General features: G+C 42.9%; 1 protein-coding gene across 1 annotated transcript in view; it reads left to right on the top strand.

Annotated features, from left to right (window-relative positions):
- The window catches only part of DDRGK1 (DDRGK domain containing 1), a 124,577-nt gene that overhangs the window by 82,907 nt on the left and 28,909 nt on the right, over positions 1-12,761 (top strand). The window contains exon 5 of the mRNA XM_069204951.1: positions 10,388-10,510. Coding sequence (XP_069061052.1) covers positions 10,388-10,510 — 123 coding nt within the window. The remainder of the gene's footprint in view (positions 1-10,387; positions 10,511-12,761) is intronic.

Here is a 12,761-nt window from a genome sequence, read left to right as displayed (position 1 = left end):
GGTATTGACCTATATGTAGTGCATGCATGTAATGGTGTCCCCGCACTCACAAAGTCCAGGGAATTTGCCCTGAACCATGTGGGGGCACCTTGGCTTGTGCCAGGGTGCCCACACACTAAGTAACTTTGCACCTAACCTTCACCAAATGAGGGTTAGACATATAGGTGACTTATAAGTTACTAATGGGCAGTGAAAAATGGCTGTGAAATAACATGGACATTATTTCACTCAGGCTGCAGTGGCAGTCCTGTGTAAGAATTGTCTGAGCTCCCTATGGGTGGCAAAAGAAATGCTGCAGCCCATAGGGATCTCCTGGAACCCCAATACCCTGGGTACCTAGGTGCCATATACAAGTGAATTATAAGGGTGTTCCAGTGTGCCAATGAGAATTGGTCAAATTAGTCACTAGCCTGCAGTGACAATTTTAAAAGCAGAGAGAGCATAAACACTGAGGTTCTGGTTAGCAGAGCCTCAATGATACAGTTAGGCACCACACAGGGAACACATACAGGCCACAAACGTATCAGCACTGGGGTCCTGGCTAGCAGGATCCCAGTGACACATATCAAACACACTGACAACATAGGGTTTCCACTATGAGCACTGGGGCCCTGGCTAGAAGGATCCCACTGAGACAGTAAAAACACCCTGACATATACTCACAAACAGGCCAAAAGTGGGGGTAACAAGGCTAGAAAGAGGCTACCTTCCTACAGATATGCACAATAAAAGTGCAGTCACTCTCGTGAGGGAAGCCAAAGGCAAATGTTGGCGCACCCATTGGCCATGCAGTAATGGATGGAAGCTAAGTCTGAATGACAATTTAGTAGGGAATTTGTGAAGCCCTACTATGTATCTATGTAAATATGTGTGTATTGTTTCGATAGACGGTGAATCAGGTTACACAGATAAAATGGTCTCAAAGGCCAAACCATAAAAATGCGTAGTAAAAATAGGAGCTTTTCTCATCTAAAAAATAAATAAGAGTCTTAACATTACTTTTTAAAAAATTGTCAAAAAATGCAAACGTATATAGGAGACATGAGAAGGCACCATTTAAATACTAAGATGAGAGTAGTGGGCGTAAGCATTAAGCATCACAGAGGATGTGAGTGAGCAGTTATGGAAACAGTGTGTTGTTTGAACGGGAGGGCTTTGTAATTCTTTGTAGAAAATGTAAAGTAGTGAAGGGTGCGCACTAATCAAAGAGGGCTTGGGGTAACAATGTACGAGGTAATCGCTCAGCGTAACTGTGCAGCATAATGTGGGTGAGTGAATTGAAGCTGGCTTTACATACTTAATGTACTTATTTCTATTTAGGAATATGCAGGGATTTTAGGAGGAACTGGGTGTGTTAGTCTTGAGTAGTTCAGTCCTTCCCACCCCTCATTTATTGCAGTCTACATCGGGGCAGCAGGGGGGTGTGGGCCACAGAATAGCTCTGCGGCAGGCCTAGGATGGGAGGAACAGAGTAGATGCTAGAACGGGTACAGTTTGCAGGAGTTTGCCCTCTGCACAGGGTCTTGGCCAGCATCACCTCTGCTTCTACACAGCATGGCAAGGCAAGTGAGCAACACAGCCTTTGTCCAGAGTGAAAGGAACCAATCCTTATGCCCCCAGAGGTGCTATCATAGTTTGGAGAAGCTTAGATGGATGTTCTGAGGCACTGCATCTACCCCAGGATTTTTTTTTAAAAGGACTAAACCCTAACTCGCTCCTTCTCAGTGAGCGTTCCCACACATCTTTGCCAACTTCTTGTGCTGCTTTTAAAAGAAGACAGACGTGGCTACCGCTCAAACGTCACATCTCAATCTCGGTGTTGTTGAGCTCATAAAGAACTAGTGCTGATGGAGCTCTGCTCGGGTATAACACTCTTACCTCCCCCCCTTTCCTGTCTTTGTGTCTTTCTCTCTCTCCACATAAGCTTTCTATCCAATGTACACCTTGCCCTATCAGTGTGGGACTACTTTTCATGTCACTGACTCCATGATTTCCATCATTCTTCAAACACAGTATTCCTAGTGGAAACCATTTGGCAAAGACATGTGTCCTGATACAGTATTTCTGTGTGTCCTGTTTGTAGGGGATACATTATGCCTTATAGGAAGGCTTAATGACAGCTACAATATTCCTGTTATTGACTAATTATTCATATCACATACCCCCTGGCGAATATCACTTGTTCTGACAAGGTATTTATGGATATTGATTATTTCCTGGGACAGTATTTATGGTGGACGTAGTTTGTGTTGAGTACATTGTATTTCACGCAGATACCCCTGTCGTTGCCTCTAGTCTTGGTAATGCAGCCTCAGATCTATACTCTTCCATGGCAGAGAGTGGCCCGGATGCTGTTGCTCCTCCCGAGAGGTGATCTGAAAGCAGCATCTGACTGTCCTTAAGAGAGATGTTTTCCAGCAACAGAGGTACAGGGCAGTAGGCCGAGGTGCAGAAGTCATTTATGGTCCCTTAATGTATAAATATTTCAAGACAGGCAAGCCACGTTAATACCACAGCCACAATGAATACGTGAACTGGTAAATTATGTTTACCACTCTTCTCCTTGGGCTGGCTGATAGGATAAGGCTCTTACGTTGTTTTCAAGAGTTTACAAGCCAATATCAGTGGAAGAACAAGTCTGGCACTCCAAGGCTCTTCAGGGTGAGTTAGGCAAAAGGTAGGCATAAGCTAATAACTCAAAATACCCACAATGAACCCAAAAAGTTAATTGTTCAGTCCAATATATAGTTAGCATAATAAAGCTGTATTTCTTACATACGCAAACAATCGAGTAAATAAACCACACAGTTATCTCTACATGCTAGCGCCTTGGTGCGAAACTGAGGTTTTGTCCTAAGATGTTTAAACTGCTACTGAAGTTCTGCAGGCCCACTAGTAGCATTTAATTTAAAGGCCCTTAATTTACACACCACTTTACTAGGGGCTTACAAGTAAATTAAATATGCCAATTGTGTGTATGCCAGTCTTCTCATGTTCTAGGAGAGAGCACAAGCACTTTAGCATTGGTTAGCAGTGGTAAAGTGTGCCGAGTCCTAAAGCCAGCAAAAACAGAGTCAGCAAACAGGATGGTTGAAGGCAAAAGGTTAGACGTAAACTACGGCAAGGATGCCAGGTCTAACAATGATGTTGCTGGAGAAAAAGTTCGTTATGGATGTTTAGAATGGGGTCTGCTGTAGGCCTAGGGTCAAACTTGCCTCTTTCTTGAAGGACATTAAATATCACGCTTGTGTTCCTGATGGGTGCCAAGATCTTCAGTGATCATGTTGGTGTCTACCCTGATTTTCTATTGACCAGCATAACTGGTCAAACATGAGCCTTTAATGGTGCACAACCCATAACTTACTGTACCTTTTAAATTTGTTTTGTACATGGTTTTATTTAGAAGCGACCTTTGCTGCTGGGGGTGGGCACATGTTACTAAGGTATTGAGTGGAGGAGTCTGAAACTTACGTTTTACTGTTACCAGTGGCAAGATGTGGCCGCCCACACAGGGCAGTGGAGACAGAGGAAAATGTTATATTTCTTAACTTTTGTGAAATTATCTTCGTGTTCCTTCATTAGGAGACATTGTTTTAAATGTGATGATTCAGGGTGAAGAATTATTAATGGAAGGAATGACAGATCGTCCCACATCTCTGTTTTTGAGCTGTGCAGTCTTGGCAGAAAGTTGATATATTTTAAGCAGTGCCCAGCTGGTAGTGACTAAAAGCACCCCTAGTTCTACCACTAGTTCTGAAATGACTGAACAGAAACAAGCAAGACGCCCATCATAATACAGCACGACATTCTTTCCTGAGCTTGCAAAGCCTAAAAATGAACAATTGTTAATCATTTCTGTCGGTCACTTTATATGTGGTTACCACCAAAATAAAATTATTGAGGGGACGGCGCTGTGTGGGATAGTCTAAGGAAGATGTTCCGTCTGACACTTTTACGCCACGTCACCACTGTAGTGACGTATATTTTGTTTTGGAGACGAGGAAGAACTTACATGAGACATACAGACCCTGGTCTTCAAACTGGGGAAGCGGGCCTCCCTGCGGGGGTCCTTAACTGATCGTGTGTGTGTGTGGGGGGGGGGGGGGATGGAGGGGGGGAGTAGGATCCAGGCTCTGACTAAAAGAAGCATGATGCTGATAACAGTGTTTTGTTTTAAGCAGAAAAAAATGAGCAGCAGTCAACCATTCTCTTATCGGCCATCACTGATGTCTTTTGTAATTTATATCGGACTAGTAGTATGTGTCCAGAGGGGAAGGATGACAAATAGTCCACAAACCTCCCCGCCCCCATTTCTGAGAATCACATTGGGTATACTTTTACACATAAGAAATGCCTTGTTAACCAGAGCAGTATGTTTGGCAATCATGCATGAGATTGCATTTTTAAAATAGGTAACATAACTTAAATGCAATAAGCCTAGTTATATTTAAACCTTGCCGATTTAACAGAAAAACTGAGAAGAATTCTGGGGGGCCCCCATGGGCTATTTTACAGTGGGGGTGGGGGGAGCCGCAGCATTAAAAAGTTTGAAGACCACCGCCTACGGATACCAGCTTATAGTTTTCCCGTCTTTCTGCGTCGTCAGTTCCTTCTTATAATACTTGCCTGTTGATTGAGATAATACCAATAAAATATTTTGGGTAATGTTTGCAAAAAAAGAAACGTTTTTATAAATATTATTAGTTCTGTCCAGCTTTGCACAACCTGCAGAAAAAGCCTACATCTTAAAAGCTAGAGAGATGTATCATAAGTCTCTCAGACCAATGCGTTATCTGCTGTGTTCAAAGTTTGAACTGCAAACCAGCCTTGTAAGGGTCATAGTATAAGTACTTTTGAGCATGTAGCAACACCACCAATATCCGAGAGCTTTGAAGCAATTCAGATTGTGATAAAACCTATTTCTTGTGTGTCAGATATCCTTCTTTACTAGGCTTCTAGACGTTTGTATAGCACTGCTGTAGACTTCTGCGTGTAAGTGACTTAATCTATCGGCAATGAAACAAGTGTTTAATTTGATTTAATTTAAGTACTATTAAAGTTGGATGCAGCATTCAAATTTCCAGTAAATTAAGACTAGCAAAGCAAATTAAAACAAGCATTGGCACAGCCAATATAGCCAATGCTTATTTTTGTAAGCAGTTTTTGTATGAATGCAAACACTTTATGAAAACAAGTATTGTTCAGAAGCCAAGCTGTATCTATTATTTTTATGTAAAAGCATACATTGCACCACTAGTCCCTTTCACTGAAGGTTGATTCTTATAGTGTGAGTGTGCATACTGTGCAGTCAGTCATGTAAGAAAGGGTTGAAGTGGACTGACCCTGGCCCTGTTTCTCATGCTGTATGCTGTGGTGGGCATACGGAAAATATAATTGACACTACAACTGACCAGTGGACCAGTTTCACTCTGTTATGAGCTCATCAGCTAGGTGCAACTTGGTTCCAGTGACACAGTGTGCAAGGGACCCATGCCTGGCCATACCCATCCCACAATAACATACAAAATAGTGATGGATAGATTGTTTAAATTAATCGCAGCCACTGGTTATCACTCGGGCTGCATCCCAATCCATTGTTATTTTGCACACCATGCCACCTCTGTACTCAGCTATATGCAAACTAGCGCGAAGCAGGTCCGGAGTTTCATGTGTTCCATTTCAGGGAGGACTTTTGCTTGGCAGTTTGGGCTGAACTGTTCCAACTGGAGAAGGGTCAAGACTGATTTGCATGGTGTGCAAAATAACAATGGATTGGGATGCGGCCTGAGTAATTACTAGCGGCTGAGATTATTTCAGGCATTCCATCCATCACGTTTTAGTATACTTTTACTTTTAGAAAGTTGGCATTTTCTTGTCCTAACAATTTGGTGCCTGCAGCTTGTCCCTGGGTCACATGACTAGGTGTGGTTGGTAGTTGGCCGTGGTGTATTCCTTCCAGACAGTGTCGCAATAGAGGAACTGGGTGTGCCTGGATGGGCCATCTCTGGCATGATGGGGGCCAGGAGAGGTGTCATCTATCACAAAGGCTCTGTTTCAGCTCACACACAAAGGACTTCCCAGTAGCCTATTTGGCCCCTCAACAGACTGGGACCAGGACAGAGTGGTGAGAAATTCCAAACACCTCTGTAGTGGGGAAACTCCAGAATCTTCTGCTTCTAAGTGGGTGCCAGGTATAATAAGGGGGACCCTCTGATCTACTCTTCAGATCACTTCTGACCAGAGAATTCTGCAGAAAAAGGAGTGCCCAGCTGTGTGAAGTCTGCCCTTCTGACCAAGGACTGCTGTGCTGCCCAAGGCCTGCTTTGCTGCTCAAGGACTCTTCTACAGCTGTGAACTACCCTGCTGAGGTCAACGTGCCTGTTTGGACCCAGTACCTCCAGAGTGTCTCCAATGGTCAGTCGGTTGGCCTCCTGTTTTGTGCCAACAGGGACACTACAGGCTCCTCCGTGCCGATGCAACTCAGTGCATCTCGACAGATCTCGATGCTGGACCGTGCATCGCAACTTCTGTTTGGCAGCTTTGCAATAACTGATCCAGCATCTCTGCCCCGACAACCGACCCAGCTCGACGCACCTCAGCGCAAGTCCTTGCAGCCCCAGCGGCTTCATCGACCTCGATCCTGCATGACTCATCTTAAATCCCGCATCACAACTCCTGTTTGGCGGCTTCACCGGCATCAGCGCAATGCATCTCAACATCGGCTTCTCAACCCCAACACAGCGCAGGCCAACACACTACTTTGCTTCTCGACACCCAAGACACAAGGTATTTTTGACAGCGGACGAAATTCTGTTCTGTATCCGGCACACACTCCATCTCAATTGACCTGAACTTGTGATTTGGATCCATTCCACCACAACCAGATAAATGCAATTGGCGCTTTTTGCTTCTAAGCACTACTTTTCTTCAAAGCCTTTAAAATTGCATATCTCTGGTTCTACTGATTGGATTTTTGTCATTTTGGTGCCAAATCATTTATTACATTTTACTCTGTTTCTAAATTGGTGAGGACTTTTTTTGGGCTATGTTTTTTCTTTATTTCTGCATAAATCCTTTACACATTGCCTCTAAATTAAGCCAGACTGCTTTCGTGCTAAGCTACCAGAGGGTTAAGTACAGGTTAATTTAGTGACAATTGTGGTTCACCCCGACAAGGATTGTGGCTGTTGATTGAGAAGGGCTCTCACCGGCCTCACCTACAACCCAGTTTCTCACATTAGTCCCACAGGCTTATACTCTGTGGGCCTGGAATCCCTCTGAGCTTTAACGCTGTAGAAGATTTCGCAAACCATCCTGTGTGGACCCAGTTGAGAAATCAGCTGGGTTGAATGACAAAAACTTGCATATATAGAGGCTAAATCCCAAACGTAAATGTACACGTCTTAACTTACTACAGTACTTTCTATTCACCATTTCTAACTAGGTGCAGATTTACATGTTTCCACCCCCTCAAAACTGGGTGTTGATCCTATTAGAACAAGATATACATGTTTAAAGTTACTACTAGTAACGTTTCTCTCATAGGCGAAGGTTTCCGCCGCTGGTGCAGAGATTTCTCCACTGTAAAGTACAGGGAAAAAATAATAGAATGTAATAATTATAAAATTTCGAAAAATTTTTAAGTGTAGAATAAAATAAGTTAACTGAAAATAATTAATAATCTAGAATGTAAAAAATAAAATGTTACAGCACATTAACTTGTCAAATTAATTGTTTAGTAAATCATGACATTAATAAAATATATTCATTTAATTAATAATCATTATTTAAAATGTAAAAAATTATTTTTAAAACCGACTAACCGTAATTTTATATTTTAGTTTTCATCTAGCAAATTTTATAAAAATATTTCTTTAATTCAAATTAAATGTATTTTATTACGTGTAAAAGTTGATTTTAATTGTTTTTAAACAAAAATGTTATATTTATTTAATTTTAAAATTTCAAATGGAATACATTTTTAACTATTAAAAATATGCATATGTGTTAATTAAAATATGAAATATTTAAAAAAATATAACATTACATTCTATTGAGTGTTATTTTCCCGGTCCCCATTACTTTCTGTGGTAGTTCGTTGTATTGCGTGTGACAGGCCATTTGCGGTGTTGAACTTACTTCAGTCAATCACTCCAGCTATTTCTCTTGCATTTGCTACTAAAATGTACACCTACATGTACTGAGACCTCCACTATCCGGGCAGAAATCTCTGCATACAAAAAACAGGCGAGGCATGTAGGTTTATGAATACCATTTTGTAGTTTGCGAGAAGTACTATCGAAGTAGTATTAAACCCACTACAAAGTTCAATTTGTGAATAAGCCACATAGTCTCACATCTATGCTTGTGTAATATATTCCCAGAGTTCTCAACTGTGCAAGACGACAAACACACAGTGACTTTTGGTCTAATTGGTAAGGTATCCGATTTCTGTCTGAAGTTTGGGGTTACAGTCCCCAGTCTCACTGTGGGTGACTTTGTGTATGCTGTTCTGTATGTGTTGATGTCTCTAAGTGTGATGCTGTGTGTGCGTGGAGTCTGTTTGTAACTCTACCTGCAAGTCTGCTGTGCATTTATGCTTGGGTGATCCCATGTATAGCGCTGTATATGTGAAGGTGTCCCTAAGTGTGATGCTGTATGTGCACTGAGCTTGCATCTTCTGTCGTTCATCTGTAGCTCTGACCGTAGTCCTGTTGTGTGTCTACACGCGGTGACTCTAGGCATGGTGCTCTATATGAGTTTATGTCTCTAGGTGTAATGTTGTGTGTCTATATTAAGCTTTACTCTTATGACTGCCATCTGTAGTTCTGCGTTATACCTGTTGTGTGTCTACACATGGGTGATTGCATGCCTGGTGCTCTCTATGCAAAGGTGTTTGTAATGTAATGCTCTGTATGGATTGAGCTTGCTTTTTTATCTGCCGCCTGTAGCTCTGTCCATAGGACTGTTGTGTGTCTGCGCCTGGGTGACTGCATGCATGGTGCTCTCTGTGTATTGGTGTCTCCAGGTGTGTTGCTGTGCTTGTGTGATTGCGCGTTTCTCTGTGTGTCCTTGGGGGGCAGGGTGGGTGTAAGTCACTGTGTTCATGGGTGTTATTTAGCTGTCCACATGCGCCATGTCAAGGCCAACCCTCTTGACCTTGTCACTTCTTTACAAGTTGGTTTGGTGGGGGAATCCAATTGCAGGACCCTAAGGGCCAGATGTACACCCTTTTGTTTTGTGATTCACAATTTGCAATCCCTTTGGGAATCGCAAATTGTGAGTCACAAAACAAAATGTACAACAGTGTTAAGTGCACTGTTTACGATTCCCAGTGGGGTCGCAAATGACCTACTACATCAATATTCCTGAAGTAGGTCACAATTTGTGACCCCATTGGGAATGGCCGCACTCACAGGGATAGTGGCCTGCCGGGGACAGCAGACCACCATATCTGTGACGGCTTTTTAAAGAAAGCAGTTTTTTTTTGTTGTTTTTTTAAATGCAGCCAGTTTTACTTAATGGAAAATGGGATGCTTTTTAAACAAAAATGGGAAAAGATTTCTTTTTCTTTTTTTCAGAGTAGGCAGTGGTGCGTGAGGCCACCATCTGCTCTGAAAAAATATTATCTCTCCCATTCACAAAGGGGGAAGGGGTCCCATCGTTTGCAGATGGGTTAACACCAATTTGAAATTGGTGCTAACTGCGATTGTTTTGCGGCTGCATTCATCGTCACAAAACAATCGTACATCCCGCTGCGACGTGCAGTTAGGAATGAACGCCCTTGGAATGCCCCTTCCTAATTGTGACTCGCAAACCCTTATTGTGATTCGGTAAATAAATCACCAAATCAGAAAATGTAGTTTGTATATTGGGAAATGCTTTTTTCTTGTGGCTGACGGTTTGCGACAAGTAAAAAGCTTTGTACATCTGGCCCTGGTTGTTACTGCTGCAGGTTATGTTTGTAGATCGGTTTTAGTGTCTGGTGGGTGGCTTCTGCACTATAGAGTGCACAACTAGTACAACACACGCGCCGGGCAGTGTTTTGAAGGCCGCGGACGCCTTGCAAGAAATGTCCTTGAAGCAGTGTGAGCTTCTCTTGGTGAACGGGTCTGTGGTCCGCAGGTTGGTGGGAGCAGGAACTACCCACGGCGCGTTGTTACAGCAGCTTCCTATATAAGAGGCCCCGGCTGCGCAGGCAGCAGTCAGTCAGGTGCGCTCAGTGTCTGACGGCAGGCCCGTGGAGCGGCCGCCTCCTCTCAGAATAGGCTCTCCCGGCTTTTACACGCAGCGACGTTGTTTTCCTCCTCATTTAGAAATACCGCAAGTAAAAAAAATAATAATAATTTTTGTGCTCTAACCTGACAAGTTTTCTTTGCTTTTGCAGGAGGAGGATGAGCAGAGGGCGCGGGAGGAGGCCGAGCAGCGGGAGCACGAGGAGTACCTCAAGCTGAAGGAGGGCTTCGTGGTGGAGGAGGAGGGGCTCGACGAGGGACCGACCGAGGAGGAGGTAGGCCCGGCCGCGCGCCCATATCCAGCTGCCGCCGGCGCGCGGCCAGGTGTTCTCCGCCGCTGGCACACGGGGCTGAGCCAAAACTTTAACAGGGAGGACCGACCCGTTCGGTCACTCGGTCTGAAAACGCGCGCACGAGCCGATTTTTGAAAATATGTGGCTCTGTAAATAATGCAGCGAACTTCATTTTGAAATATGGTGAGGTGTCTTCAGAATGCAAAAAAGGGCGAATTTCTTTAACACGTTTCACCTTAGTACGTGAGGCTATTTGTGTCACTTTTAATAAACGCTTCTCGGTGCAGTTTTTGAACCTTCTCTGAGACACCTTTCTGACAGGCCCTGATGACAATGCTGTTAGTGGTAAGCTATGATGCAAATCGCTTGACATGTGTACCCAATATTTGCCTAGATTATTTTTATAGACGGAGCAACATCATAGGCTAATAGTCCTATCACAAGACAGGTTTTTATAGAGTGAGGATCATGAATTCGTGGATTGGAGGGCGCTGTCATACGTCATAATGAACAAAAGAGGAAGAAACAAAGTATTTGTCTAGGATCACACAACTTGATGAAGCAGGGATTGTGCCCAGCTTTTAATTCACCCTGGGCAGTTCACCTATTAGAAGGGTATCTCTTTATAGCATCAAAGCGTAATGCCTTGTCTTTAAATCTTGCAGGGTGGGATTACACTGTGGATGACGGGCAGAATGCACGTTTTATATTTGGTACTTTTACACAGCGCAAACTTATCCAGGGCGATATGGACACTTCACAAAAGACAGACTGCGTTGCACCTTTTTTCTGCACAGGAATTCACAAGATGCTGCACTGAGGTGTAGTATTCAAACTTGGTGCCCACACTATTTGCCGACGAGATTTTACCATGATAAACCTGGTGAAAAATGTGCATACACGTAGCACATTTTTCAAGTGCACGGCGGAGATGTGCAGTTTTGCTCCTTTCAAAGTGCAAATCTCTGAATCATGCATAGATCGTGCACCCAGTAATCATTTTACCTTGTAGATAATTACTTGGTGGACAGTTTGCTCCGGGAATAGCACATTTCTTGTGATGAAGGCCCTATAATTTTTATCATAGCAGTTTGTTTCATGTCCAAAGGCCCATGTGCCAGCATCATCATCTGCTAGAGATATTTTGTAACTGGTCATCTGGAATTGCTACAGTTTATCAGATAACATTTTGTACTAGTGCAAAACCAATGCAAATGCAACTTTTTAGGTTTTGCTATGTGCTAGATGGTTTTTCTCCAATCTTAGTCCTGACTACATTATAGAAACGTTTGCATTTGGCAAGTAACTGGATTAAAGTTTTTTTGCACTCATGCTGTTGTTTCCATAACTTGAAATAGGACAAATCCAGTTTGCTCTACTTTCGAATGCTGCAAAAATCATAATGTATTAGGCACTGCTGCTTGCAAAAGAAGTTTGCTGCATCAGCTTCTATGGAAAATGCTGCAAAATTAATATTCATCATTTGTGCCTAAATTAATTAAAAAGACGGTCCTAGTTGAGTTGCATACGTGATTAGGCGGGTGATGCAGGGCCAGCTTCATTTGAGTGATTTGAGAAGTGGCATCTCTTTACTCAATGAGAAAAATATGGCTGTAGTTGAACCTTTTGTCCGTCTTACCGAAGGCGTAGAAGTCGTGCTTGACAGGTAAAGTCAGTGTGACTGCGGATTCTGAGGATATTTATGTCTACAGATGGAATGTACAACCACGTCAGATCCGCCAGGGTGTGGATTTTCTGTAGCCTCAAATTTAAAGATGGGTATATGAACAGTGGTGCCCCCAGGTATGTGAGGGGGAGTGGAACTCGAATCGGGTGGAAGATCTAATTTTTCCCTTTCTTAAAAAAAATAAATCTCTTTTTTTCACACCCAATTTTCACTCGTTCTCTTAGACTTCCATCAATAGTGGGGCAGATTCGTTGCTATAACACGTTGCTTTCACATTATTCCATATTTAAAGGTGCAAAGTTAGCCGCAGATTTTTGCAGGGGTTCTCAGAGAATGATTTCTCAAAGGGGTGAAGTGATAATACGACATTTCTGATGAAATAATACCACCTAACACTAAATAGAGAACCAGGTAAAAGCACAGATATGTACTTCCCGCACATATTCTGTAATTATTTTACACTTCAAACACACTCCTAAATGAGGGACTTAGTGGCAGTGCTTGTGTAAGTGTGCACATATGCCAAGTATTTGTGAAATCTTCAGT

The sequence above is a fragment of the Pleurodeles waltl genome, chromosome 1_2, assembly GCF_031143425.1.
Source record: "Pleurodeles waltl isolate 20211129_DDA chromosome 1_2, aPleWal1.hap1.20221129, whole genome shotgun sequence".
Taxonomy (NCBI): domain Eukaryota; kingdom Metazoa; phylum Chordata; class Amphibia; order Caudata; family Salamandridae; genus Pleurodeles; species Pleurodeles waltl.
Note: the sequence above shows the minus strand (reverse complement) of the source record. Positions and strands in the feature narration are given on the sequence as shown.